Genomic DNA, 27,083 nt, shown 5'->3' on the forward strand with positions numbered 1-27,083 from the left:
TATCTTTGAAAGTCAGGGTTCTGATTTGACGTCATTTTATCTGTGGCCAATGGCCTTGAACCTTCTAGGATGGACACTTCTAATGTAACTCTATGGCAGCACCCAAGGGACTAGAATTTTTTAGGTCTAACGTAGTTTCCCCATGAGTAACTGAACACTGAGCCAATCACGGCGCAACACTATGTATTTTCTGCTGGCTTGCCCCACCACCACAGAAAGCACTGAGTTAGGCTGAAACACCTGCATTTTGGAGCTGCCTTACTCAATAAAACAAAAAGAGAGACCATGTTTGTATGCGGCTTTATTAACTCAATTATATATATATATTATTTTGACATTGTTTGCAAACTGATATGAGACATGTATTAATGCCAAAATAACATTAAAAAAATATGGGGCTCAAAATAGAATGACGGGTCGCCTCTGATTATTAGCATGGCTATATCCAATTAAATGTCAATAGAAAAGCTATGAAAACAGTGTTTGCTGTCCTTCCAGGTGTAGAGTGTGTAGCTTATGTTGGCTAGGTGAGAGAAGACATTAGCTAGCCTAATGCATAGCAAAACAAATGGTAGGCCAATGATTTTGCAAGGATGAAAGTAATTGTTTTTTGTTCTCAAATGGAAGGATGAAATAGTATGTATTTACTTATCAAAATAACGTGCAGAACGCATTACAGGCATCACAAGCATATGTAAATTCATGACAGTGCAGCTTTTGTGATTGGACAGTGAGCATCCTAGGCGTTGTTCTTGACCCTGTTTCACACTGGCTATTTTGGCACCTTGTTTCTGGGAGCAGGGCCAGCTAGCTCACTTTAGAATGTGCAAGTGTGAACATTCGCTTGGCCCCGTACTACAATCTCCCTTAGCCCAGGAGGCTCTTAGCTCTGGGCTAAGGTGCAGTGTGAATGTGCCTAAAGAGGGTAGTAATTGTACATGCTGCTGTCAACGTGAAAACCTGTGCATTATTATACATTGGGTAATTAGCTAGCTGTTTAGCATGTAGCCCCCTCTAGCAATCAGTTGGTGGCAGTGCTGCTCAGAGCGCACAACAACAACAGAACGGCCGTGTTCAAGGGATCAAAACCTGTATCATGGGTAAATTGTGACGGACTGATTTACATTAGAGTCATTTAACAGACGCTCTTATCCAAAGCGACTTACAGTAGCGAATGCATACATTTCATTCTCCGTACTGGCCCCCCGTGGGAATGGAACCCACAACCCTGGCGTTGCAAACACCATGCTCTACCAACTGAGCCACACAGGGGGCTGATCTACAAATAGCAATGAGTAGTTATTTATGATGCAAGGTCCTTTGTACATCAGTCAGTCGGCAGTCCCCTGTGGGAAGATTTTTTACATGATAGCCTACACTGTCGGCTGCCATGTCCAACAAGCCCAACCATTTTGACTATGACGTCATATTTAGGGTTTATGACATACCAGGTGATGATGCGGGTTCTAGAATTGCAAAGTGTAACTCAAATTCTTGTACTGTCTGTTCATTTTATACCCTAACATTTTTTTTTCATAGAATAAATGCCACTGGAAATGATCCAACTTTCAACATTAGAATGAGAATTTTATCAGAATGGAACATATGGTATGTAGGCTATTTTCTATACATACAGTTATATTTCAGCTGCTACAGCTATTTCTTGAATATTCAACTGCTTTTTTTTGTTATTGTCTGATTTCTGATTAGGCCAGAGAAGACAATGACATTTGCACAGTGTGTTTAGTTTCATCTATAACATTATTTTGAGTTTGATTGTAGTAGGCCTACATTCCAAATGAAACTTGAGTAAGAATAAAAAGGGTCTTTATGGTCACTGGCCTTCTTATCCTATATACTACATTGCTGATTGAGAGGTTTGCATAGCTACTTCAGGATGGTGGTACACAGACCACCCCCCACCCTCTGGACCTGCCCATCCAAGGAAAGATCCCTTTTTATCTCTGGGGTCTCCAATGTCTACCACACAACCAAGCTCTGTGAGAGGGTAAGCAGCACTAAGCACCAGGTTAAGCAGCACTATATCTATTGTTTCAAGAACTTTGAAAATTGTAAAGGGTTCAAGCTTTAATTTCCTGTGCATCTGCATGTTTTACAACCAATGCTTACACGCTCATGAAATAGCCTATTATTATTGATGAGATAGATCCAATTCCATTTGACTGGTAGGGAGGTCAGAGAAACTTAGCACTCATCATGTCATCATGTCAGTTGGTCCAGCTGAAGAGTGACTTTGACCTGATGGACCCTAATGTCTACCTGTTGAGCTCTGGGTACAGCAGTCTCCATGACCCAAACCTCAGGAAATACCTCCACCGCAAAGACATCCACCAACACCTCGTTCCCTGGGCTTCATTACTAAGGATGAGAAAGTTACTGATCTTTCAGTCTTTTACAATGTGCCCTGCTGATTCCTTTTATGAACTATATCATAATGTTTGGTGTGATTGTAAGAGTTTTAGTGCACTTGGATAGTACTGACACCACAACATAACATCCCTCAGGAAAAATAAAGTTATTCTAAATAGAAGTTGTTGTCCTTAGACGCATCCACGTCTCTGCAGGCTCCACCTGCAGGTCTGAACTGGTAAGACATGAGGGCTACTGTTATTATGCCGACGAGAATGGCTGGATTGATTGATTGATTGGTCAATTGATTCATTGGTTGAATTGAAAAAAGAAATGGCATTAAAATATAGCCACAACATCAGTAATAAAATTAATACATAAAAGTTCATACACATCTCTATATTCCACTGAATAGGTGAAATAAAGTTCTCATAGACTGTAGCATTTTGTAACATAAAAGTCAAAATAACTTTTGGTACATTTATATTCAGTCACGGACTTGAGAACCCTCTCTCCCTGGTCTTAGTTGTGGAATACTAAAGGTTGTGCGTTGCTGCAGGAGGTCACCAAGGAGGTGAAGAGAGAGATGAGGCTGGAACGAGGCTGGGTCACAAACTAGCAGGAGAAAGAGAAAATGGTATGGCTTTGGGTTTTCATTTTACGTTTCAAGTCTCTTTAGTTGTCTTCACCCTACACTTACTAGTTTAAACTGACGGTTAAGAATAGCCCTGGGCTAAGAGTATGCAGTTGGAAAATACATTGTGTTTTGTTGCAAAAAGCATCAATGCCTTCGCCAACAGAAACAAAATACATGGATCCCAGCCTAAAATGATTTTGTTTTGATCCCTTGCTCACAGAAACGAGAGAGACAACAGAACAGACTGTGTCTCAAAAGGCCAGAAGAAAGAGAGGCATTCCCCAACCAAGACAGATTCACAAGACAATCCGGAGAGCATGGAAAACATCCTGATATCAGTATCAGATCCTGACAACACCCAAGGTGAGACTTTCCTACTGATGTTTGCTCTGAACAGACAGCCACGTCCTGAAGTATGGTGCAGTACATAAGCTCTTTGTAAAGGAATTTAGCCAGTAAGAGACGCGTTGATGTTTTGTTGATGTTTTGATCCCTCATCAGTCGACCTGGTTGGCTCCATTAGAATTAACCCCTCTGATCATCAACCCTCACCTTCTCCTCTGGAACAGAATTATGACATAACGAGAGTAAAGAATCTTAATTAGTGGAGCCGATTATTTCTGGCTAATGTCGGAAATAACACCCTATCTGGTCAAAACTAGGGCACTACATAGGGAATAGGCTGTAATTTCAGGCAAAACCTGTGTGTTTGTATGTGGTTAACATATATTAGTCATGAAAAGTTGTATTTGTGTTATAGAAACTCTCGGCTTTGTGTCAAAACATGGTCGAAGCAGTGAATCATAAATCCATAATCTCTGCCTACAACCTCTGTAGTAGGAGGCTGGGCTTCCTCTTTCATGTTTTGGTGTAAATATTTTTTAATTTAGTAAATTAGCATTATAATGAAACACCACACTTAGCTTAAAATCTCTTAAGGATCCGCCCCTTTAATGTATTATTCCAGCACAGGCGCACTTAAGATTTTGGTCACTAGATGGCAGCAATGTATGTGCAAAATTATACTGATCCAATGAACTATTGCATTTCTGTTCAAAATGTTGTATCAAGACTGCCCAAATGTGCCTAATTGGTTTATTAATAACTTTTCAAGTTCATAACTGTGCACTCTCCTCAAACAATAGCATGGTATTCTTTCACTGTAATAGCTACTGTAAATTGGACAGTGCAGTTAGATTAACAAGAATTTAAGCTTCCTGCCAATATCAGATATGTCTATGTCCTGGGAAATGTTCTTGATACTTACAACCTCATGCTAATCACACCGATCCTGTAGAGGTTAATCACAATGGCCATTTTGTTTATAACATGATGGTTTGTTTATAACAATCTTATAACTGTAGCTTCAATTTAGAGTGAAAAAAATGATCATCATTTTTTGCCTTAGGTGACTTTAACTTATTTATTTATTCTATACTTTATGTGTATGGTATAAAGAGTGTTTTGTTCATGTCTGGTAGAAACTGAGGGCTCAGGGCTGGTTGACTCTGTCTCCTTCACCTTGGCAACCTGTGGCAGTCTGATTGGACAAGCTGGCTCCCTTCAGTCCATCACCCAGCAACTGTCTGAAATGTAAGTCTGCACTTTACTATGTATAAAATGTGCTGTACAAATATTGATTGATGGATTGACATGTATGGTCCACTGAGTCCATGAGTTTTATCTGTAAAAGCTGTGGTTCTGTCCGTGTTTCCATTAATATTTTGTTCACTATAAATGGCTGTTGTGTCTATGGCAGACACAACAGCCAAGAACAAACTTCTGGAAGTGTCAACTATTGCAGACACAACAGCCAAGACTGAACTTCTGACTATTGAAGATACAATGGCTAAACTGGACATAGAGAAAGAAGAGATTATTGCTGATGTGATACCCAAGACTGAAAGTAAGGAGTTGGCCACTGTTGCAGGTACAACAGCCAAGATTGAAGTTCAAGAAGTGGAGACAACTGCAGATGTGATGGTCAAGACTGAAGTCAAGGAAGTAGTTGAGATTACCAAGAGCGACACCCAAGAGGCAAAGGTAGAGGCTAGTTTTGAGACAGAGATCAAGCTGACTGAGGGGTTGAACATTGACACTAAAATGGAAGAAGAAGCCAATGCTGAGATCAATGCAGATAAACAAGACAATACTATGTCTGAGAATAACACCAGGAGCTATGAGCTTATTCTAACAGCTGGAGAGTCCAAAATAGAAGTCAGAGATTAAAAAATAGAATCCAAGATAGAATTTAGGGATAAGAATATTGATGCAAATAATGAAACTATGGATGCAAAGGATTCTGTTGAGAATGCATATGCTGAGAAGAGTGAACACAGCCATGGCAGTCATGGAAGCCCTGAGCTATCTCAGTCATCATCAGACAATGATGAAGGTGGTCCTTCGATGTTCCCCATAATCAGCATGTTGAAGAGCGCTGCCCTGTCCTCAGACCAGGTTAATGAGATCATAGACAAGGTATTGTTTTTTGTATATTATTTAACTAGGCAAGTCAGTTAAGAACAAATTCTTATTTACAATGACGGCCTACTTGTAAAACCTCCCCGGCCAAACCCCCCGACGCTGGGCCAATTGTGCTCCGCCCTATGGGACTCCCGATCACGGCCGGTTTTGGTACAGCCTGGGATCGAACCCGGGTCTGTAGTGATGCCTCTAGCACTGCAATGCAGTGCCTTAGACAGCTGTGTAACTCGGGAGGCCATTGTACTGTCCCTTGTTTTAAGCATAGTTTATTCTATTGATTCTATGGACGTCATGAATTGTACATGTTCCACCAGCCATCAGTGCTCAGCCTATGTGTTCTGATGTATGCATGTGTATAAATAAAATGAATTCAATTCAATTCAAGGTGATCGACGTCCTGACTGGGGAGGGCCACGAGGTCATCTTTTCCGAGGACAGGCCAAGTGTCACCTCCAGCCCAGAGTACCAGCCAAGTATGACCTCAAGCCCAGACTCCACAGTGTGTATTGCCTCAAGCCCAGAATTCGGACCAGGTCTTACCTCTAGTCCAGTGGAAAGAACAAGCAGTTCCTCCATACCAGTTAGACAAAGCAGTTATTCTGCCACCCCAGGGTCCAGGCCCAGCTCAACGAAAAGGATCTGTCAGACTGGGAGATAATGCCCTACGCCAATAGCATTGTTAACATTATCATGCAAAAGATGCACCATAACGATTACCTTTACGAGTCTGTGAGTGGCCAGAGACCATTGTCCCCAAGAAGGCGATCACGCCCAGCTCTTCTGTCACAATACTGTCCTCAGGACAACTCCGAGATCTCTGTGCTTTACATCCCCATGAACCACCAAAGAATGTCAAGACAGAAAAACAACAACACATCTCAATAATTCAACTTTTGACACAAATCAGCTACTTTGATGACTTTGCAGCATCTTCGACAAACATTTTTACCGTTTGTATCTTCCCTACTTCTCTGCTATTCAAATCTGGCGTTTTAACAAAAAATCTTATTCTGATAAAAAGTTTATTTTAGTAACAGCATCAACAACATTTTCTGTAACTTATTTGTGGAACCGAGGTGAAATGGCTAGCTAGTTAGTGTTGGTGCGCGCTAATAGCGTTTCAATCGGTTACTTTACTCACTCAGAGACCGTGAAGTAGTTGTTCCCCTTGCTCTGCAAGGGCCATGGCTTTTGTGGCGCGATGGGTAACGATGCTTCGTGGGTGTCAGTTGTTGATGTGTGCAGAGGGTCCCTGGTTCAAGCCTAGGTTGGGGCGAGGAGAGGGACGGAAGCTATACTGTTACATTGGTGCCGTGACCAGGATCACTGGTTGCTGCGGAAAAGGAGGAGGTCAAACGGGGTGTGAGTGTAACCGATGTGAAATGGTTAGTGGTGGTGCGCGCTAATAGCGTTTCAATCGGTGATGTCACTTGCTCAGAGACCATGAAGTAGTTGTTCCCCTTGCTCTGCAAGGGCCACGGCTTTTGTGGCGTGATGGGTAACGATGCTTCGTGGGTGTCAGTTGTTGATGTGTGCAGAGGGTCCCTGGTTCAAGCCCAGGTTGGGGTGAGGAGAGGGACGGAAGCTATACTGTTACATTTGCAAACAACTGCCATATTGACAACTTGCCAAAACAGTTAGAGGGTATGACATCTTCGTCTACTTCTCTGCTGTTGAAATCTGTTCGCGGAACCAAAATATCCATTACAGATCTAACGATATAGCTGTTTTAGTAACTGCATTACCACATTTTCCCCAAACTTTTTCCAAACAACTGCCGTTTTGACCAATCCCCCAACAAGTCAGACAAAAACATAAAGTGCATGAAATCTTCCTCTACTTCTCCGATTTTCAAAACTGAAAAAAAATTAGAGCTAGCTTCTACCAATCAATAGAATGGGCTGTTTTAGTAACCCATCAACTGCTCTCTTTCTAGATGCAGTTAAGTCATGTCAAAAGCTAGCAGATTCTAATATAACTACATTCTGTTTTGAAGTTCACTTTTCTTGCTTTGTCTCAGAACACTATCGTGAATCTAGCAGAGATGTTTTGTGGGTCAGAGTGCAGTATTTATTTAGTTTCACACTAAAAACATACTGTATGTCAGCATGTTTCTAACACTGGCTTTAGCAATGGAGTGAGCAGGCAAGCCAAGGCAACTGTTAACTAGCAACAACTGGCTCGGACAACAACTGCCACCTTTCACTCCCTTCATATTTCACCCGATCACTTCTCATTGCACTTCTTTCAGTTTTCATACGTAACAACTGTAATTTAGACACTGACCACAACCATGCAACTACTGACCACAACCACGCAACTACTGACCACAACCACCCAATTATTGACAACACAACTACTGACCACAACCACACAACTACTGACCACAACAATACAAATACAGACCATAGCTACTGACAACAACTCCTGACCATAACCACACAACTACTGACCACAACTACTGAACCACACAACTACTGACCATAACCACTGACCACAACCACACAATTACTGACCACAACAACTGGCCACACAACTACTGAACCACAAAACTACTGACCACAATCACAAAACTACTGACCACAACCACCCAACTATTGACAACACAACTACTGACCACAACAATACAAATACAGACCATAGCTACTGACAACAACTCCTGACCATAACCACACAACTACTGACCACAACTACTGAACCACACAACTACTGACCACAACCACTGACCACACAATTACTGACCACAACAACTGGCCACACAACTACTGACCACAACTACAACTACTGACCATAACTATACAACTACTGAACCACAAAACTACTGACCACAATCACAAAACTACTGACCACAACCACACAACTACTGACCACAAAACTACTGACCACAACCAATATACTACTGACCACAACTACTGACCACAACCATACAACTACTGACCACAAAACTACTGAACCATACAACTAATGACCACAACAACACAACTGCTGACCATAACTACTGACCACAACCACACAACTATTGACCAAAACCACACAACTGCTGATCACAACTACTGACCACAACGACTGCTCTGGTCTGCACTAGCTCAGGTCCAGTTATGGTCCTGGGCTTGCACTAGCTCTGGCTTGCACTAGCTCTGGTCTGCGCTATAAATTATAACTACTTAAATGTGCATACATTTGCACATATAACCTACCGACAATAATTGTAACTCTTGAACCGTTCAATCTAGAGACACCAAACCAACTTTCACAGGTTCGGGCTATCCAAACTTCAAATTCTTTAAACTTGTATTAACTAATAACTATATAAATGTGCACACATTTGCATAACATAACCCACCAACAGTAGCTCTTAAACCGTTCCAGCTACATACACCAAACCAACTTTCACATGTTCAGGCTATCCCAACTTCAAATTCTTTAAAACTTTTTTTATCAAGTATAACGATCTAAATTAGCATAAAATAACTCATCAACAGTAACTCTTGAACTGTTCAAGATAGATACACCATACCAACTTTCATATGTTCAGGCTATTCTACATTTTTCAACTATAACCAGTCACCACCATTATACTATAACATTTTCCCAAACCATACATACTTTAAAAATGATTTAAAGTAAAACTTTTTAAACTTCTACCACAATAATACTTTTAAAGAGTTTAATCCATTCCCATCAATTGTACTAGAAGTACAATTTCCATCTAGTCCATGTTATTTGTATTATTAAATGTATAATAAAAACAAATAATTCAGCCTTTGTCGCTATTGATACTATGCAATGTGTCCTAATTGTAAATAAAATCACTCTTCTATCACAGAGAACCTGCATAGGCCACAGTGTTCAGAGGAGATTCACTGCTGAGTCTCATTCCAAGCTCTTGCCATGAAGCAAACTGAAATGGGTGGAGCTGATTAGTATGCTGTGTATATTGATGACCAAATCCATTAGCTCCCTGTCTCTGGATAGAGCTTTTCAGGTTCCAGTTGATGCAGTCTCAGGTAGGAGTCCTGAATACCTTTATCGATCATATATGATATTCATAACACCTCATATTAGATTGAATTTGGTGCAAAATATGCGATAGGCTACTGTATATTATTTCATAAAATCCTGATGTATTTTTTTTCCCACAGATACAAAGGAAAGGAAAGCTTCTGCTGTGAAGTTTAGTACGAATACCAGAACACTGGTGCCAATCCCCTCCTCGCCCCACCCTCACTAAGCCTGTCCAAGACGACAGCAGGAGGAAAATCCGACCTCTCCAGACTGCCAAGAGGAAAGTATCCCAAGGGTTAGAGGCAGACCTGTAGCCAGAAGGTCACTGGTTGAAATCCCAGGCAGGGCAATGAAAATGTGGGTACTGAAATTGCAATTCAAGGGCTGGTGGTTTCAGAGAACATTTTGAATATCCTTTGCAAAATGCACTAATAAAGTTATATTCTTTCTTCCCTTATTCTCAACAAAAGAAAGGGTGGTCAACTCCATGGTCTTGGACATTTCCAGGACCACTAGTAGAAGCAGTGGGATGGTGGCTCAGCTGGGTTGTCCAGTCAAGAGCAACAACAGTCTGTTCAGCGAGCTTCCAAGCCCCTCTGCAGCCACCTCAAACACATCCCTGGGCGCCTCTGAGATCATTGCGAATCTGGATTCTCCAGACTTCATGTCATCCAGTAGCAACACCAGCCCAAGCCCCCCAAAGGAACAGTAGTGACAACAGTCAACTAATGGAACTGCAGAAACTGCGTTTTCTAAATATCTAGGCTTAATAAAAGTAATTTTGCATTGACATTATTGGGTCACTTGTTCATGATTTAATATGGTTAATATGATAATAATACAAAGTAGACTACCTGGATTTTGCCTTTTGAGGTGTAAGCAAAGATACTGGTAACTTCATTTACATTTTAGTCATTTAGCAGATGCTCTTATCCAGAGCGACTTACAGTTAGTGCATTCATCTTAAGATAGCTAGGTGGGACAACCACGTATCACAGGCATAAAAAGGTTAAAAAAATCCTCAATAACGTAGCTGTCAGTAGAGTCAGAGCTAGAAAGGGGATGTGTCAAGGTGAGGAGGATTATTTAAGATAATGTTTGAAGAGGTAGGGTTTTAGATGTTTTTGGAAGATGGGCAGGGACTCTGAACCTGGTTCCACCATTGGGGTGTCAGGGCAGAGAAGAGTTTGGACTGGGCTGAGCGTAGCGGTGGGAGGGCCAAGAGACCTGAGGTGGCGGAACGGAGTGCTCGGGTTGGCGTGTAGGGTTTGAGCATAGCCTGAAGGTAGGAAGGGGCAGTTCCTCTTGCTGTTCCGTAGGTAAGCACCATGGTCTTGTAGTGGATGCGAGCTACAACTGGAAGCAAGTGGAGTGTGCAGAGGAGTGGGGTGACGTGAGAGAACTTGGGAAGGTTGAAAACCAGACGGGCTGCTGCATTCTGAATAAGTTGCAGGGGTTTGGCAAAAGCGGGGAGCCCAGCCAACAGCTAGTTGCAGTAGTCCAGACAGGAGAGGACAAGTGCCTGGATTAGGACCTGCGCCGCTTCCTGTGTGAGGTAGGGTTGTACTCTACAGATGTTGTAGAGCATAAACCTGCAGGAGCGGGTCACCGCTTCAATATTTGCAGAGAATGACAGGGTGTTGTCCAGGGTTATGCCAAGGGTCTTTGCATTCTAGGAGGGTGACACTGTGGAGTTGTCAACCCTGACTGAGAGGTATTTGAGCAGGCAGGCTTTCCTGGGGAAGGAGAGCAGTTCCGTCTTATCGGGGTTGAGCTTGAGGAAGCAGAGATGCGTGTCACCACCTGGGTGTCAGAAGGGGGAAGGAGAAAAATAGTTGAATAACCCACTAAAGGTTTCCACGTTTGTCGTAATTCCTTGCCAGCAAATCATGAACGCCGTACAACAATTGAATGTGTCGTAAACATTCCATAGTGATCATAACCAAATATTATATATTATATTGACAAGATAGCCCAGGGTAGCCCGCTTTTACAATAGAAATGGAAATATATGTGATGTCAGCTGGGGAAAAAGGGCTTATTCTCACGCGGAAAGATTTGGGGTGGAGTAAATCCTCTCGCTTCGCCTCTTCCTCTCGGTCATAACGCTGGATATTATAAAGAAGTGCGCCTGACCTCTACGCTTTCCTGAATGTAATAGACTACACGAGACCAACATAAATGAGCATTTCGATTATGATGTTTATTAGTGTAACAGACGGTCTGCTGTTGGTTATCGTCGATTCGTAGCTATGAAAACCCTCATCTACATCACCACCGGGAAATTCCAACATCACTTTGTTTCATCTGCCTGGCTGAAAGTGTAGGAATTGGTGGTCTCAAATAGGATCATATTGAACCGTCCGTATCAAACAGAACCCTGGTATGGTACTGATACCTATTTTTATGCTGTTCATGGGATATGCTTTCTACTTAGCTACTATTCTCTAACGTTAGTCTGTTCATCACTGATTTTTGGGCTAACTAGGTAGCGTTAGCCTAGCTAGCGCGTTAGCCTAGCCAGCTAAGCGGTCATACGAATGCAATGGGTCACACACACACAGCTGTTCTTTAGGTTGATAGACCGATATGATGGATAATATCACAGTCGAATTGTTCTCCTCATGGAGTGTATATTTTGGGGACATTGTTTGCATACACTGGATGCGCTTGGTGACGTTGTTGATTCAATGACGACATGCACCACTAACTTACCGGTATTGGAACATGTTTGTAGTTAACGTTACTGGCAACACGCTAGTCGATGTTATTGTTAGGTAACGTTAGTTAGCAAACATTAGCTAGATCATTAGCAAGTTGCTGCCTATGTAGATAGCGGAGGCAAGCACAAGATAGCTCCTCTATTCGGGAAGCCCAAACATTTCTTAAAATCATGAAACATTGCGAATACCAGCAAATCGACCCGCGGGCACTTTCAACGCCAGCACCAACCCCGACCCTGCCGCCACAACACGCTGTTGTTGAGGAAGAGAAGAAGGGGGAAACCGCACGGAGAAAATGGGAAGTTTTCCCCGGCAAGAATCGCTTCTACTGTGATGGACGGATCATAGTGGCTCAGCAAAGCGGTGTCCTACCACTCACCCTCGGCCTCATTTTGGTCACCACTGTACTGTTCTTTGTTTTCGAGTAAGTACACGTTCTCGTTTTATTTTGCATTGCTTTGACACAAAAATGTTTGCCATTAAAATGATGCCACACAGGTTTCAACAAACCATGGTAAGTTGGGTTGTGTGTCTAGCAGTTTAACCAATACAGTAGATTCTGGTCACAACAATAGAGAAATAGTTTTAATGACATGTTCTGGTATTACATATTCTTACAAGTGTCTTGCTGAAATGTGTGATACATCTCCTGAGACTATGCTACAGTAGTAATTAAAAAGTGGAAGTTGATTAAATCCAGATCCTCTCGGTGGTTGAGAAACTATTGCAATATTGTACTATTGTGTTTGACAGCGTTTTCAGTTTCTCATGTTGAAAATGAGAACTAGTCCTGATTGTCGCTGCAGTGCTCTGCAATCAATCTTGTCCTCTTTAGTTGTCCTGGTGATAAAAAGAAATGACCTTAATGAAGCCAGGCTGCATTAACAGTCAGGCCAATTGTGATTTTTATTTTCAGTACCCGACACACGGATGCGCACGGTTTCAGGTTGCGGGAATGAACCAGGAATTCACACATTGTCAGTCAGCGCGCATGTATTATCACCCACTGAAATAAGCTATTACATTTTTTGGAGGGGGGGGGGGGGGTTCTCCTAGGCTTACAATGTTGTTTTGATTATTGCTTGAACAGTCACTAGGATTATATTTGGTTGTGATAGTTGCAAAATACCTATTTTGAATTCAGCAGTTGTTAGAATGCTAACGCTGATTGACAGCCTTGTAGCAAAGCTAGCCAAAGAGCCATTTTACTGGTTGACGTGTTTTTGAAGTATAATGAAATTGATTGGCGAGGATGACACGAACTTTATATTAAGCGGAACATTTATACAAGACCCACAATCCAATTTATAATCCAAAAGTAGTGTGAAATACACTCATAAGCAACATGTAAATAAGGCTTTAGATTTTCCTGAAGAAGCGCTCCCGATCGTACGCAGATAATGCACAGTAATATTCTGAATACATTGTGAAAAACGAATACTTAAGCTCACCATTTGAGCTCCACACGGATTTACTGCATTTGTAACTAGCAGTTTACATATTAGCAGGGAGGAGTTTCTGCCAATTGCACGCACATCGCCCTCTTGTGGCAGTTTGCAAACGCAGAAAGGGGCCTATTGGTCTTTTGATTAATCAGGTCAGCTCTTCTGCCTATTAATTGGGCAAAATATCAGAGTTGGGTTTCCAGTGTAAACACACCCTTAGTTTTAACATATAAGCCAGTCCACTTTAATTGTTGCTTTATATAGTCCTCTTTTTTTCTTTGTCCTGCCACCACAGCTGTCCCTTCCTTTTGAAGCACCTGACCGTGTTCATCCCAGCAATTGGAGGAGTGCTGTTTGTGTTTGTAGTCATCTCCCTCCTGCAGACCAGCTTCACTGACCCTGGCATCCTGCCCCGGGCCACACCGGACGAGGCCGCAGACATTGAGAAGCAGATCGGTAAGGGCAACACATACACACCTGAAAGAACATTCTTCCTTTCCCACTCACTTTCACAGCTTTGTGTACACATTCACCATTTGTTTTCCTGCTCCATTTCCTGGTATCTTTTTGACCTTTTATCACCAGTTTGTTTGCTCCAGTTTTTGACACTGTAGTAGCAACATATATGGTAGTTTCCTGCTTTTTTTTGTTTGAAGCAATGCATTATTCAGCCAACAAATGGTTGAACCACACACAGTCTCTTCTGACCGGGCATGGAGGGAGGGAGGGAGGGATAGAGATCTTTGAACTGTTAGTGGCACTGCTTGTTTCTGTGTGGGTGGTCAGTCTGCTGTGTGGGTAGTTAACTCTGCCGTTTAATTTTGTGAAAAATTAAAGGACACTGGGCCCATTGCAGTGGGTTGCCACTAACATCGCTCTCTCGCTCCCCCTCCCTCATTTTCTCTTCATCTCTTTCTCTGTCTTTGTTTTTTGTAGAGTGGAAACTCACTTCATGTAGAGGGGGTTGTGGTTTTAAAGAGTAATTTCATTGTGGCACCAAAAGTTTAAAAAAAAAGTTATTGTGATGATATTCTCATGCTCTTTTAATGTGTGTCTGTTAGGATGACAGAGTGTGATGTCCACTCAGCTTTCTGCAACATGGTTTAGGCCTAAGTTGTCATATCTGCTGGTTAGGCCTTTTTTCCTAAACCAGATGAATACTTAGTTCTGACTAGCTGCCTAATATTCAGCTGTCTATCAAACATTGTGACTCCGTTGTTATCTTGAACCTACCTTACACTTTACTATTAATGAGCTCAGTCTAATACATCAAATCATCACTCAACTGAACCATCACTCAACTGAAACAAAAAGATCAGAATTGGACTGCCTGTCTAAATGCAGAATATGGGACTGCCAGGCAGGCAGCGCACTTTCATACTTTACACAGAGCCTGTGTTGATTGATTGCCTCCCCCATGAAGCCGCTTTAATGGACACCACTCCGCCAGCAATTAGGCCTAAAGCTACTACTGCCTGGATCACAACAAGGACACATACACACAAAGCATAGGTTTTACTATACTAGTGGGGGCCAAAAATAGATTTCCATTCAAAATCCTATTTTCCCTGACCTCTAAACACCTAAGCCTAAAATAAGAGAATTTTCATTGTTTTACTATCCTTGTGAGGAATTTGGGGGATTTCGGATACCCAAGAGAATAGTAATACACACACACCTTGTGTGCTATATCTCCTGATATGTCCTCCCTGTCTTTCTCTCCTCCTCAGATAACTCTGGCTCTTCCACCTACCGACCCCCTCCCCGCACCAAGGAGGTGATGATCAACCAGCAGGTAGTGAAGCTCAAGTACTGTTTCACCTGCAAGATGTTCCGGCCACCGCGCACCTCCCACTGCTCCCTCTGTGACAACTGTGTGGGTAAGGACTGGTGACAGAGGTGGACGTTCAACACGGGACACAGACAGAGGGACATACTGACATTTTATTAGACTGAATTATTTAGGCTATACACAGCCTGTTACTGAGATTGTTCAACAAAAGTCTTTATTTATCAGTCTTATAAAGAGGATTTATTAGTGTTGGTCTCCTCCATTAAGATGCTGATCAACTCTGAAAGCAGGCCTTCTTCATTTTCTTTTTCGACTTTTCTACATTTAATTCACATTTATTTTACTATTGAAAGGGGCTTGAGAGCTTGGCCTCCATGTCAATGAGTTGTCCTTTGTAGATATTTGTAAATGTTCTTCTTCCTCAATCTTTCTTCCTGTCCTCCAGAGCGATTCGACCACCATTGTCCCTGGGTGGGGAACTGTGTTGGGAAGAGGAACTATCGTTTCTTCTACACCTTCATCGTCTCTCTGTCCTTCCTGACAGTCTTCATCTTTGGCTGCGTCGCCACACATCTAGCACTGAGTACGTAGTCTACACAGAAGACACTGCCCAGGCTTGTGATTTTGTATGGAACTGTTGCGTGGATCCTGATTTATTGTCCTGTCATGGTTTTCTGTATCAATTTTCAATGGTTCTGTCCTCAGGGGCACAAGGAGGGAGAGGTCTGATGTTTGCTCTTCAGGAAAGTCCAGCCAGATATCCTTTTACCAAGACTGTGTGTCTAGTGTAACCTATCTGATCCCCTCATAATACCACTCCCTGCCTCGTAGTCTGGTGTTAGGGCACCTAAACTGTCATTCACTTCAGCTTCTTGGCCGTACTGCAGAATACGAATGGGTCTCTCAATCTGTCTGTCCAGCTGACATCTCTGGTGATATTTAGATACTCAAACCATAAATGTTGTCCTTGACTTTTCTTCCTGCACTGCTGTGGAGCTGGTGATTTGCTTCTTTTCAGTTTGGTCTATCTTGGGCCTCTCAGGCTTCCATACCTACCTGGTTGCTTCTAACCTGACAACAAATGAAGATGTGAGTAAATGCCAATGAGTGTGATATCTCTGTCTCTTCTGGGATATGTATTATACACTTAAAAGGTTCAGTGCAGCTGTTTTTATCTCAATATCAAATCATTAAGTATCTTACTGTGGTTGTTTTCAATTAAAATGGTCAAAAAGAAACAAATGCATCTTAGCAAAGGGCAATTTCTCAAGTAAGAATTTAGCTAGGACTGTCTGGGAGAGGTCTGAGTGGTAAGGGGGAAACGGAAAATTAGCTGTTATTAGCAGAGATGTTTGGAACTCTTTCTTATTGGCCTATAAACTCATTTACCACATAGTGATGCCACCATGGAAGGCCAAAACTCCATCCCACCAAAATGGAAACATTTCAGATGGGCTTTTCAAACAGCTCTTACACTGAGGGCATTTTCAAAATGTTATAGTATTACTCCAACCTTATAGTGTGGAAATGCATATAAAACCCAGGAAAATCAAATGTTTTACTGACTGCAGATTTTGCGCTTTAAACAGTTAAGTGACCCTTCCGGTATGTTTAGACTGCAGATGGAAAGTAGCCATGTAGCTTAACCTGGTGTCATGTTTGTTATGCCTGGTCCCTGACAAATAAACTAGTCTAGGAAGAGGACTAATGGTCAATCTTGTGTGTCTCTTGTTCCCAGATCAAAGGCTCGTGGTCGGGGAAGAGTGGGGCGGAGGACACCGGTAACCCCTACAGCTATAACAACATCATTACTAACTGCTGCTCTGTACTCTGTGGACCCATGCCTCCCAGGTGAGACTCAGCCTGGTTTATAATGTATATTTCATAGGGTTTGAGTCAGTTCTTTCTTCAAATCAGTCTATTTAGGAAGTGTTTAAAAATGCCCCATTGTTTTCCGACGATTTTCTCCAATGCATGAATTTAATTTCTAATCGCTCCTTGATTTGACTAAGAAGGAAACTGAACTGACATGAAGCCTGAATTATTTGACTAACCTGTTTCCTCCATGTTGTTCAGTTTGATTGACAGGCGAGGCTTCATGCCAGTGGAGGAGTCGTCCCAGACAGTTGCCACGGAGATAGAGCTGGCCACTAAGAACGAGATAAACGTGGTAGGAGGGCCCACGCCGTCCCAGCTGCCCCCTTGTGCATTGCAGGTTCCCCCCTCCCCTATACCGCTACCTGCAACCCCAAACCACCTTCAGCCTGATTTGCAGACCCCAGTTTAGTTGCCTTTTCCAACCGAACCCAACCCCCTTTGACTGTTGCCTGACTGGCTGTTGTGTATGGGGTCACCCCCTCATGACTTAGTCCCTCATACCAGTGTACTGTAGTACTATTGCTAAGAGTCCAGGATCCTGTTGTGGTCATTACATATGTTGTTGCCTGATCCTGGTAGTCCAGTCTACACCAGACTGTTTACAGTTGACAGTAAAAGACTGTCTCTGGCTTGAAAGAGGAAGTGAAGCTGGCTGCTAGGCCATGTTTGACCTGGGTGTAGCTCAACCGTTAGTTACTCACGCCATTCCATGCCCTGATGTTATAATCAGGCAACTCAGTGTTATTTATGTATTTCATTTCAGTGAAAAGGGGAACAGCCTACATATGATTCATCCACTTCCCAGCTGGGTTAAAGGTTTTGCCCTTGTTTTGTAGTTGAGGAGAAACGTAGGCGCTAGGAGTTTTTATTAAAATGTTTGTTTACAAAGTGCGACTGCCACTGGGTTTTTAGTTGAGTCTGACAGCAGTGGCACTCTCCAATCCTTCAGACTAGGCCTTCCTTCTGTTTACATTCTGTTTACATTCTGTTTACATTCTGTTTACATTCAAGCAATAGCGATAAGCTCACCTAACCTTGGTTTAGGTACAAGGTCACTGTCATGTCTGCTGGAAGTTTGCGGATTAGAATTTATTTGCACATAAGGAGTTAGACCAGAGAGAGAGAAGAAGCACAGTATTTATACTTTTAGCAACCACATGCTGGTAATGGAAGTGGTTACTGCTGGGAATTTACCGGTCACAAATACGTCTGTACCCAAGTGCTGTTTTCATTTGTCTCAATCTGGACACCCTCCCTCACTGATATTCAGTTGGTCAGCTGAGAAGGCATGGAAGAGGTATTTTATTTATGCTCATGGAATTATCTTTGTTTACAGAGTGTGAAAACACACTTATTTGTCTTCCCTCAATGTTGTTGTTGTTTGTATTTGTCTCTGACGTGACTCTGTATTGGAGTGTGTGTGTTGTGTTCTGTGTGTCATACCATAATGTAATGGTCATGTTAAAAGTGACATAAAAGCTACCTGCATTTACATTTTAAATGTTTTTAGTAATTTAGCAGACGCTCTTATAAAGAGCGACTTACAGGAACGATTAGGGTTCAGTGCCTTGCTCAATATCACATTGGCAGATTTTTCACCTAGTCGGCTCGGCGATTCGAACCAGCGACTCTGACGCTGGCCTAACACTAGGCTACCTGCCTCCCTCAAGCCAGTCAAAATCATCTCCCTCTTACTGTTTTCTTATGCTTTTAAAAATATTTTTTATATTACAATCTTATATTATTTGTCTTTTTGTTTATTTTGGTCATCTAAATATTTATACGTCATTTTGGAATAAATTATGTCCATCTGAAATGTACAGTAATAAATATTGCATTTTAACAATGAAATAAATACATTTTATTTCCAAATGAGTTTAATAGACATGCATTCCTTTTTTAATTCTCACCTGTGTGTTACAGTTAAGATGTAGCATAATCATACGTGTGAACAGTCCCTATGTCATCATTGTCACTAAGCCTTACCCCTGTGTGCCTATTCCGTAGTGTCAACTGGTATTGTGTGTCTCCGTATTTGTGTGTATGGCCCATCACCACCCCCCACTAGGAGGACAACTGTCTGGACTTTGCTCTGTCCTGTGCTGGCTGATGAGCAAGGTTAGTGGAGACAGACAGGTTGGTGAGATGACCCCAGGTAGAGTGCAGTAAGAGTGTTTGGCTGGCCTTACCCGTCTCTGTGGCTACTGTGTCTACATCTGCTTCAATTGAATGCCAATTCACTTATTTGGAAGTACTGAGTTAAAGTGAATAGAGCCCAACCCTGGTGCAGAAGGGAGGTTTTCTAGGGGGCCCTCTCTCTGTGCCTGGTTGCTGTTTGCTTTGTTTTTCTGCCTGCCTGGCTGGCTTCTCTCACAGTGCTACTATGCTTCTTCCTTTAACACGGCTGATTTCAACCACGTCAGGATGTATACCATCACACACAGAATCAGCCTCTCTAAACTCAAGGTCCAGACCTGTGAGGTTTGGAATATCAGACCGTCAAACTGAGGAAAGGATAATGTCACATTCGTTGTACTTTAATATATTTGTGTTGTTTTCTTGTCAGCTATTCCTCCGATACACTCATGCATGCTTAAATGCACAGATAGTGAGCCCCAAAAGTATTGGGACTGTGAGTGTTTTGTTGTTTTGGCTCTGTACTCCAGCACTTTGGATGAAATGACAATGATGGAGGTAAAAGTATTGGGACAAATTTACTTGTGTATTAAAGTAGTCAAAATTTGAGTATTTAAACCCATATTCCTAGCACACAGTGATTACATCAAGCCTGTGACTCTACAAACTTGTTGGAAGCATTTGCTGTTTGTTTTGATTGTGTTCCAGATTATTTTGTGCCCAATAGAAATCTATGATAAGTATTGTCATCTTGGAGTTGCTTTTATTGTAAATAAGAATATAATGTTTCTATAGACTTCAACATGAATATGGATGCTACCATGATTATGGATAGTACTGAATGATGATTTGAGAAAGTTACAGATGCACAAATATCATACCCCCCAAAACATGTCTAGGGGGTATGATTTATTTGTGCGTTTTAACTTTTTCACTAAACGTTTGACTATTTTAATACACGCAAGTGAATTTGTCCCAATACTTTTGGTCCCCTAAAATGGGGGGGACTATGTACAAAAAGTGCAGTATTTTCTAAATGATTTCTGGATGAAAGTTTAGTCTGCACTTTAACCTACTTCATAGTCATTGTTTAATTTCAAATCTAGTGCTGGAGTACAGAGCCATAACAACAAATGTTACTGTCCCAATACTTTGAGCTCACTGTATATGTACACACCAGACAATGATCAAAATAACTTTTTCAAGCAGTAGACTCGTTAATAGTTTATAGCGATTCAGCCTTTCCAACTGCTTCTTAAATTTGGAAGCATAAATGAGAATTGTTCCACATAGGCGAAAATGCAAACACTTCTAAATTCCCCTTGGTGGTCAGGTTCTGCATGTGTTAAATGTGCGCTGACAGCTACGCCAGTCCTTTACATAACATCATAAGAGCATCTCTCTCTCTTCTCAAGCAATCAGACATTACAATGTTTATGCTCTGGTGGGTTTTTGTTGACCTTTGCTACTTCATCTTTCAAGTAACTTTCATTTATCTGTCACTTTTGCAAGTGAGAATAAAACCCTCAAAGGACCATTCTTCAAGGCAGTAGCCTTGTCCCCTTACCGTGTAGGGGTCTTACCTTACTCCAACAAGAATTTGACGTGATCTCTGGTGCTGTGGAAATACGTGCCAAGATTGATACAACAGCACTGTGTTACTTTGTGCTTCCAAGTTACATTTTTTTTATCATCTGCATGGTTACCCCTCACCAAAATGACTCTGTTACCAAGCATCAGAATACCTGCATGTCCTTCTTGCACCACCTCAATTACCTATAGCTTGACCTTTGACCCATAGTTTTGCTCTGCATAGCTGTCTGAGTGATCTCTCTTCTCCCCTGGGGGATTTCTGTTCTTTTTTATTTTCAGCTGAGCTAACAGTTCTTGGTTCTTGTCTTTTCTGCTCCCCTTGTCTCATCTCTTTCTCTCCGCCTCCCTCTCTACTTCTCCCACCCAGTGCACACAAGGAACTAAAGATCTGTTGGAGTCGGCATCTCGCTCTCCGTGTCCCCAGACAGGGAAACCCCAGACCGTCTCCACTTCCTGTCCAGACAGCATTGACCCAGCTGACCAGGCGGTGACCTTTAACCCTGCTGTGACCTCTGACCCTGACCCTGTTGCGGTGCCCTCTCTGAAATGCGGAGGCCGCCACCACAGCCACACCACCAGTCCTCCGGACGAACCCCGTCAGCAGCACCACCACCATAACCGGCACCACAAGACGCGGTCGGCACGGAGCAGCAGCAAGCGGGCCGCTCTCCACATCTCCAACCCGGCTTACAACTTCAGCCTCAGCCCCCCCACCTCTCCAGGCCTTGGGCCTAGTCATGGTATAGGGGCAGAGGACCACGTAAGGGACAGCTTTGCCGCATTGCACTGAGTCAAGCAAACTCTAACTCCCTCTGAGTGAATGAACCTGCGCCTTGCTGCCTTCCACAGCTCTACGCTCTGCATGCTGTACAACAGTTTAGTCCCACTTGCCAGACTCATGGAGCACGGCTATAGGAAGAGACTACAGTCAGTCTCACTGGATGCAGTCAGGTGGAAGCTGGTCCATCTTTTATAATCTGTGTAAGTCCACAAGTCCTCAGAGAGGTGGGACATGACGGAAGCATCACCAACACCCTCTTTACGTCCTGGGCCTATGTTGTGGATGGGGACAAGGATTATGTGACTATTAATTTGGAGCTTAAGGATGTATTACTGAGGATAGCTATGGGTGTGTGACCGTCTGGGGAAGTCACTGTACGGTGGCCAGCTTTCACTAGCTAGGCCTACCTCACATCTACTACCGATTTGTATAGCCTGCTTGGGCCTTTACTAGAGTGCAAATGAATGGAGAGCCCTTCTAGAGATACATTACAGCTTCCTATCAGAAGAGGGCACTACCTGCTATGTGAGTTGCAGGGAGAGTGGTACATGTAATGTGAACACTTATATAGGACACACAGACAGACCTCCAAATGTAATTGAACTGAATAGCCCCTTTGTTTACAGTGAAAAGCACAACGAAAGAGCTGGTGTTTTGTGGTGCAAACTTGTATAGCTACTCAGTGAACCCAACATTCTTCTTTTGACACACTCAAGCAGAAGAGACCTAGCCAGCACTACAGGGCCTCATTCAGACCGTTATTATTCTGGGTGGCCAAAAACTAGCCTAGCATCCAAACTGATGTCGCTATGTTTCACAATGGTGAGTGCAGCGTTTAGTCTGGTTTAAGGCTTGACAAACTTTGGGGATTACCTACCTACTGATTTGGGATGGCTCAGATTATTAGAGTAGCTGGCTTGAGACCCAAAAACCTGGCTGTGTGAGTGCCAAACAACCCAAATCCTTTTATCTAAAAGCAGAACTGGACGGATGAGCTTGAGTTGGTATGTGATAGGTTAGCATTAGTACATAGAGCTTTCTATATATCAATGTCTCTGACCTTGAAGAGATCCCCCCACATCGATAAGAGTAGCTCTCGTACTTAGCCCTAGACCCACGGACAATAGTAAGACTGACTAGTATTCACAACACGGACATGACTGAAATGCACTGGCAGTTGAGGACGTCTTGAAAATCCTAACTGCTGTTTTATGGTTCAAAACCAACCATTCATTCTACAGTAAAAACTCAAGACACCCTACAGCATACCTCAGAAATGCTTCACACAGGAATGTTTTCCTTTCTTACTAAAGCAGTGTTTCTCATGATTCATATACACCTCTATAATACTGCTCTGTACCTGAGACATGTTAGCAGTATCTTGCGTTGCATGTGGTTGCCTCATGCCATGTCCAAAGAGTCCTTCCTCCTTGAGTTGCTTGCACTATTAGTCCAGACAGGATCACCAGCACTAATTACTATTCCATAATCCACATATTAGATGTGTGAATCTGATCCCTTCCTTGATTTTGAGCAGTGATACTAGACCAAATTAGCCTCTTGTTCATTTGAACCATTTTGTTTTTTGTGCGGTTTGACAAATCTAATAGGGTACTGTGTGATGTGAGAAGGCACACTGAACCAGGGCATCTGAATAGGAAGAATTCAGAGTGTGGTTTCAGATTGAGACCTGTCTTTGTGTTTTATAGGTTTAGTTATTTGATATGCAAGTTAAATGTGAAAGTTCATGTTGATCCACTTCGTTACGCCTACCCCTGCAATAATTTGCACAGAAAACGCAATGAACTGCCACTGAGCATGAAACGTGAGCACACTGAGTAGTAGGGACACACAATGATCACTTAACACTGACAGTCCAGTTCATACAAGTAAAATGATATTCCTATTGTCCACTTGGACCTACGGTATTCACATTCACTAGAGCAGAGAAGAGAATTCACTGCACATTTTGTATTTCAAAAAGTGTTTCCCTTCATCACAACAACTTAGACATACTGTAGATCAGTGGTCATCCACAATGCATTTCAAATTTGATTCTAAAGGGCATTTCCTGTTATTTCAGCCAATATTCCTCAAAATGAAAAGCACTGACTTTACAATGGTTTATTTCATGTCAATCATGGATCTAGAATGATTGGTCTGTTGAGCTCTGTGCTTATTTATGTTCAACATTATTGATTCTTTATAGAAAACCATAAAAACATTTGTGTGTTTATAACCTGAGTGATACTCTTGTCTCCATACAGTAACTGGAATTGATGCTTTCTGTTCACGTGTTACACACCAAGGCCACCAGATGGCGATGGTTACAACTAAATGGAGATTTTCACACCGTGTTTACACACTTTCAAAAGAGCTCTCTTCCCAGAAAATAATCCAATGTTTGTTCAGTCAAGTAGTTACATAAAAGGCTCTCAGACAATACTATGTTTATCTTTTGTGTTTGTTTTTATTTACTGGCAAAATGGCCCAAACATGTGGACGTGTCTCCCTTTAGATGTTGATAGTATAACAGGGTTTTGTCATTATTAAGCAATTCAAACAGATGGCCAGTGCTTATATTGTCTGTAAAAAAGAAATACATCTAATGTAGGCCAACTGAATCGTGGGGAATGTTGCACAATAAAAGATGAACTCAATGATATTTCGTCTTCCTTCAGCAACAGGCCCCTGCATGTCCCTTAATTGTAGCTTGCCTGTGCTGTCTGAATGATGTTGATGGTTACACAGGGCATGTGCTGTGCGTATGACTGGAGGCTACCTTTACCCTCTCCCTGTGTATGCATGGTGTGTATGCCTTGGAATATCAGGTAGTGTTGAGTTAGTAGTCTAAAGCCATAGAAGTCTGTCTTGTTTAAGAAGAAGAACAAATGTATGTTTAAAAAGAGTCGGCAGCTAGGATCAGATACAATATATACTGCTTAGTAGACACTTTCTTCCTAGGCGTCCTACAGCACAGAGAGTGTATACATTTGTATGTGATTTCTGAGGGAATTGAACCCAAACCCTAGCACCAGGATGGCTAATTTTCTTCCCCAGTCCATGTATTACAGTACCATGACAAAAAGAGAGAGTTGTCAGGGATGTAGGCAGGGAGATCCCCACTCCAGCTGATGATGAGAGGGCCTTTATTTTAGTGTTAGGCTGCAGGTCACAACTTATCATCACTATTTATTATAACATCTCTCTGGCATGGGGTCATGCCTCTGTTTGATATGACACGATCAATTATTTGATCTAATAGGTCTGATTTTCAATCAGGATATGCATAAAGGGACAACTTTTGATGACGGGTTATTGCAGACCAACCCTCATAACAGGTTAGTGTCTGTAATGATGATGATGATAACCTCTCTCCTAATTCAGTGATGATGTGGCCACGTCAATTGGTTCTGGAGAGAATTATTGCAGACAATCACAGTGATTCCCATTCACTGGTCCATGATGGACCATGCTACAAATACAGAGTGCCATTCAGTGCTGCTGCCCTATTTCAAGCATAGCAGTAAATAAGTGCCTCTTCACTGGAGGATCCTGATGGGTGATTATTGGGAAAAACACACTAATTATCCACTCCTGATCTCTCTCTCACTCACTCACACACACCTGATAACACAAGAGTCTGGGGGAGGAGTTACCCATAGCTCAGATAGCTGATAGGCCACTAGTTTTGGTGGTTGAAGGGGGTCAGAGTGAGACAGACCGAGACTGAATGGATCGCAATAACATCTGAGTTCCACCGAGTTCTACAGTGAGCCAGATAAGTTTATTGTTATGGGCAACCCTTCTAACCCTCTGTTAGCCTGTATTTTGAAGCCATTTAAACCTGGTTCGCCTATTAATCTTGAGCAACCATCTCATCATTCTTCTAGTTAGCTAACTGGCTGAGGAGTGGACCCTCTAACGCCACATTGGTGTCAGAAGTGGGATGGCGGCCGTTGGGCCATCGGAACATACAGTCCGGGACGTGTGAGGGGGTTGAGGTTAGTTGAAGCACGGGGACGTGCCTTGCCATTCGGAGGGGGAAATGTACTGATCCTCGCTATATGAACCACGTTATAATTCCCACCAAGTGGGTTAAGCCTATTGGCACGATGTGTATGGTGTTTGCCTTTCACTCCAGCGACCTGGGTTTGCTATAGTATCATTATCATTAAAGGACCTGAACCAAGGTCTCCTGCATTACACAAGACTGTGCTAGCCTGTTGAGCTGAAGCCTAAGTATGAGCTTGGGGACTTTGCTCTCAAGCAATGTTACTCATCACGCAAGTGTGGTTCACCAAACCATTTCCACATGAATGGAACAAACCTGCTTGTATCCAATTGATTCTGACACTGTAGCTGTCAGCCTAACAGTGTTTGCCATGTTATGCCATGCCAATTAATTGGCAACTGAATATGACTTGGAGCAACAAGCCTTTTTAATGGCCGTATAATCGGTTCATCCAGCTGTCCTTTTTGAACTGGTTTGGGCTGAGATGAACCATAAACCAGTCAGCTCCTGTGGCCATATAGACCTTATGTTACCTCTCCACGCTGCCATCCTTTCCCTCAGCATTTACTGCAGCCAACTACTGTGCTATAGCCAGAAAATTGTTAATTACAGGGCAAAGCTTTTTGGATGGCAGAGATGACATCATTCAGAAATATGAATGAATGTATTTGTCTCTCAGAGATGTAGTGGCTGTAGCGGCCATGTTAGGGATAAAAGTTATGTACCATACCCATGTTCTGTCTACTCAATGGATTAACCCCTATAAAGCAAGTGCTTGTCAGACAAACACACACATATGCACACCCTGTATATACAAACGCATACAGTATAAACATATACTGTCCATGTATACACAAACGGTTAGTGTGGAAACTAGGAGGAGTTGTTCTTTGTTTTGTCTTTTCATCTTTGTTTTTTGTGCTCTGTGCTGTAAAATTATACACCTCTCCATCGTCCTTATTTGTTGTTGGCATGAACTCTTTACCTCACTGTCCACCATTCCTTCTACTCCGTCTCCTGGTCCTCTCTCTGTCCCACATCCCTCCGTCTCTCCCTTCACCAGTCCCTGCATGGCCACAATGTTCTCTCTCTCTGTCGCTCTCTTTATCGCTCTTCCTCTCTCACTCTCTGTCTCTGTCTCTAGGCCTGTCTGTGAACAAACTCTGCGGTTCTTTGCAAGCTCCCTATTTGACCTTCTCCGCTCCTTTCCCTAGCACTCGTAGC

The 27,083-nt window shown here is 42.5% G+C and overlaps 1 protein-coding gene and 1 long non-coding RNA gene across 8 annotated transcripts; both read left to right on the forward strand.

The window, feature by feature from the left end:
* Nucleotides 1-1,511: 1,511 nt before the first annotated feature.
* Nucleotides 1,512-10,256, forward strand: LOC106570252 (uncharacterized). Of its 6 annotated transcripts, XR_006758912.1 has the most exons (10): nt 1,512-1,608; nt 1,888-2,008; nt 2,930-3,007; nt 3,228-3,370; nt 4,489-4,600; nt 4,767-5,485; nt 5,877-5,964; nt 9,318-9,498; nt 9,634-9,853; nt 9,967-10,256. It is a non-coding gene; the product is annotated as an uncharacterized lncRNA (long non-coding RNA). The 6 variants fall into 6 exon arrangements; XR_006758911.1 differs by having other exon boundaries at nt 9,634-10,256; XR_006758913.1 differs by having other exon boundaries at nt 4,938-5,485; nt 9,634-10,256.
* An 890-nt stretch (nt 10,257-11,146) lies between these two features.
* LOC106570247 (palmitoyltransferase ZDHHC18-B-like) lies at nt 11,147-24,504 on the forward strand. 2 transcript variants are annotated; one of them, XM_014142357.2, is made up of 10 exons: nt 11,147-12,643; nt 13,960-14,120; nt 15,395-15,544; nt 15,902-16,039; nt 16,162-16,213; nt 16,443-16,545; nt 17,195-17,307; nt 17,533-17,626; nt 19,342-19,452; nt 21,431-24,504. In XM_014142357.2, exons 1-10 carry the CDS (start codon nt 12,390-12,392, stop codon nt 21,851-21,853), a joined length of 1,599 nt encoding a protein of 532 aa, XP_013997832.1. In that variant the 5' UTR covers nt 11,147-12,389; the 3' UTR covers nt 21,854-24,504. The 2 variants fall into 2 exon arrangements, with proteins under 2 accessions (XP_013997832.1, XP_013997833.1); XM_014142358.2 differs by lacking the exon at nt 19,342-19,452 and having other exon boundaries at nt 11,363-12,643.
* Nucleotides 24,505-27,083: the final 2,579 nt, after the last annotated feature.

The sequence above is a fragment of the Salmo salar genome, chromosome ssa14 (genome assembly GCF_905237065.1).
Source record: "Salmo salar chromosome ssa14, Ssal_v3.1, whole genome shotgun sequence".
NCBI lineage: Eukaryota > Metazoa > Chordata > Actinopteri > Salmoniformes > Salmonidae > Salmo > Salmo salar.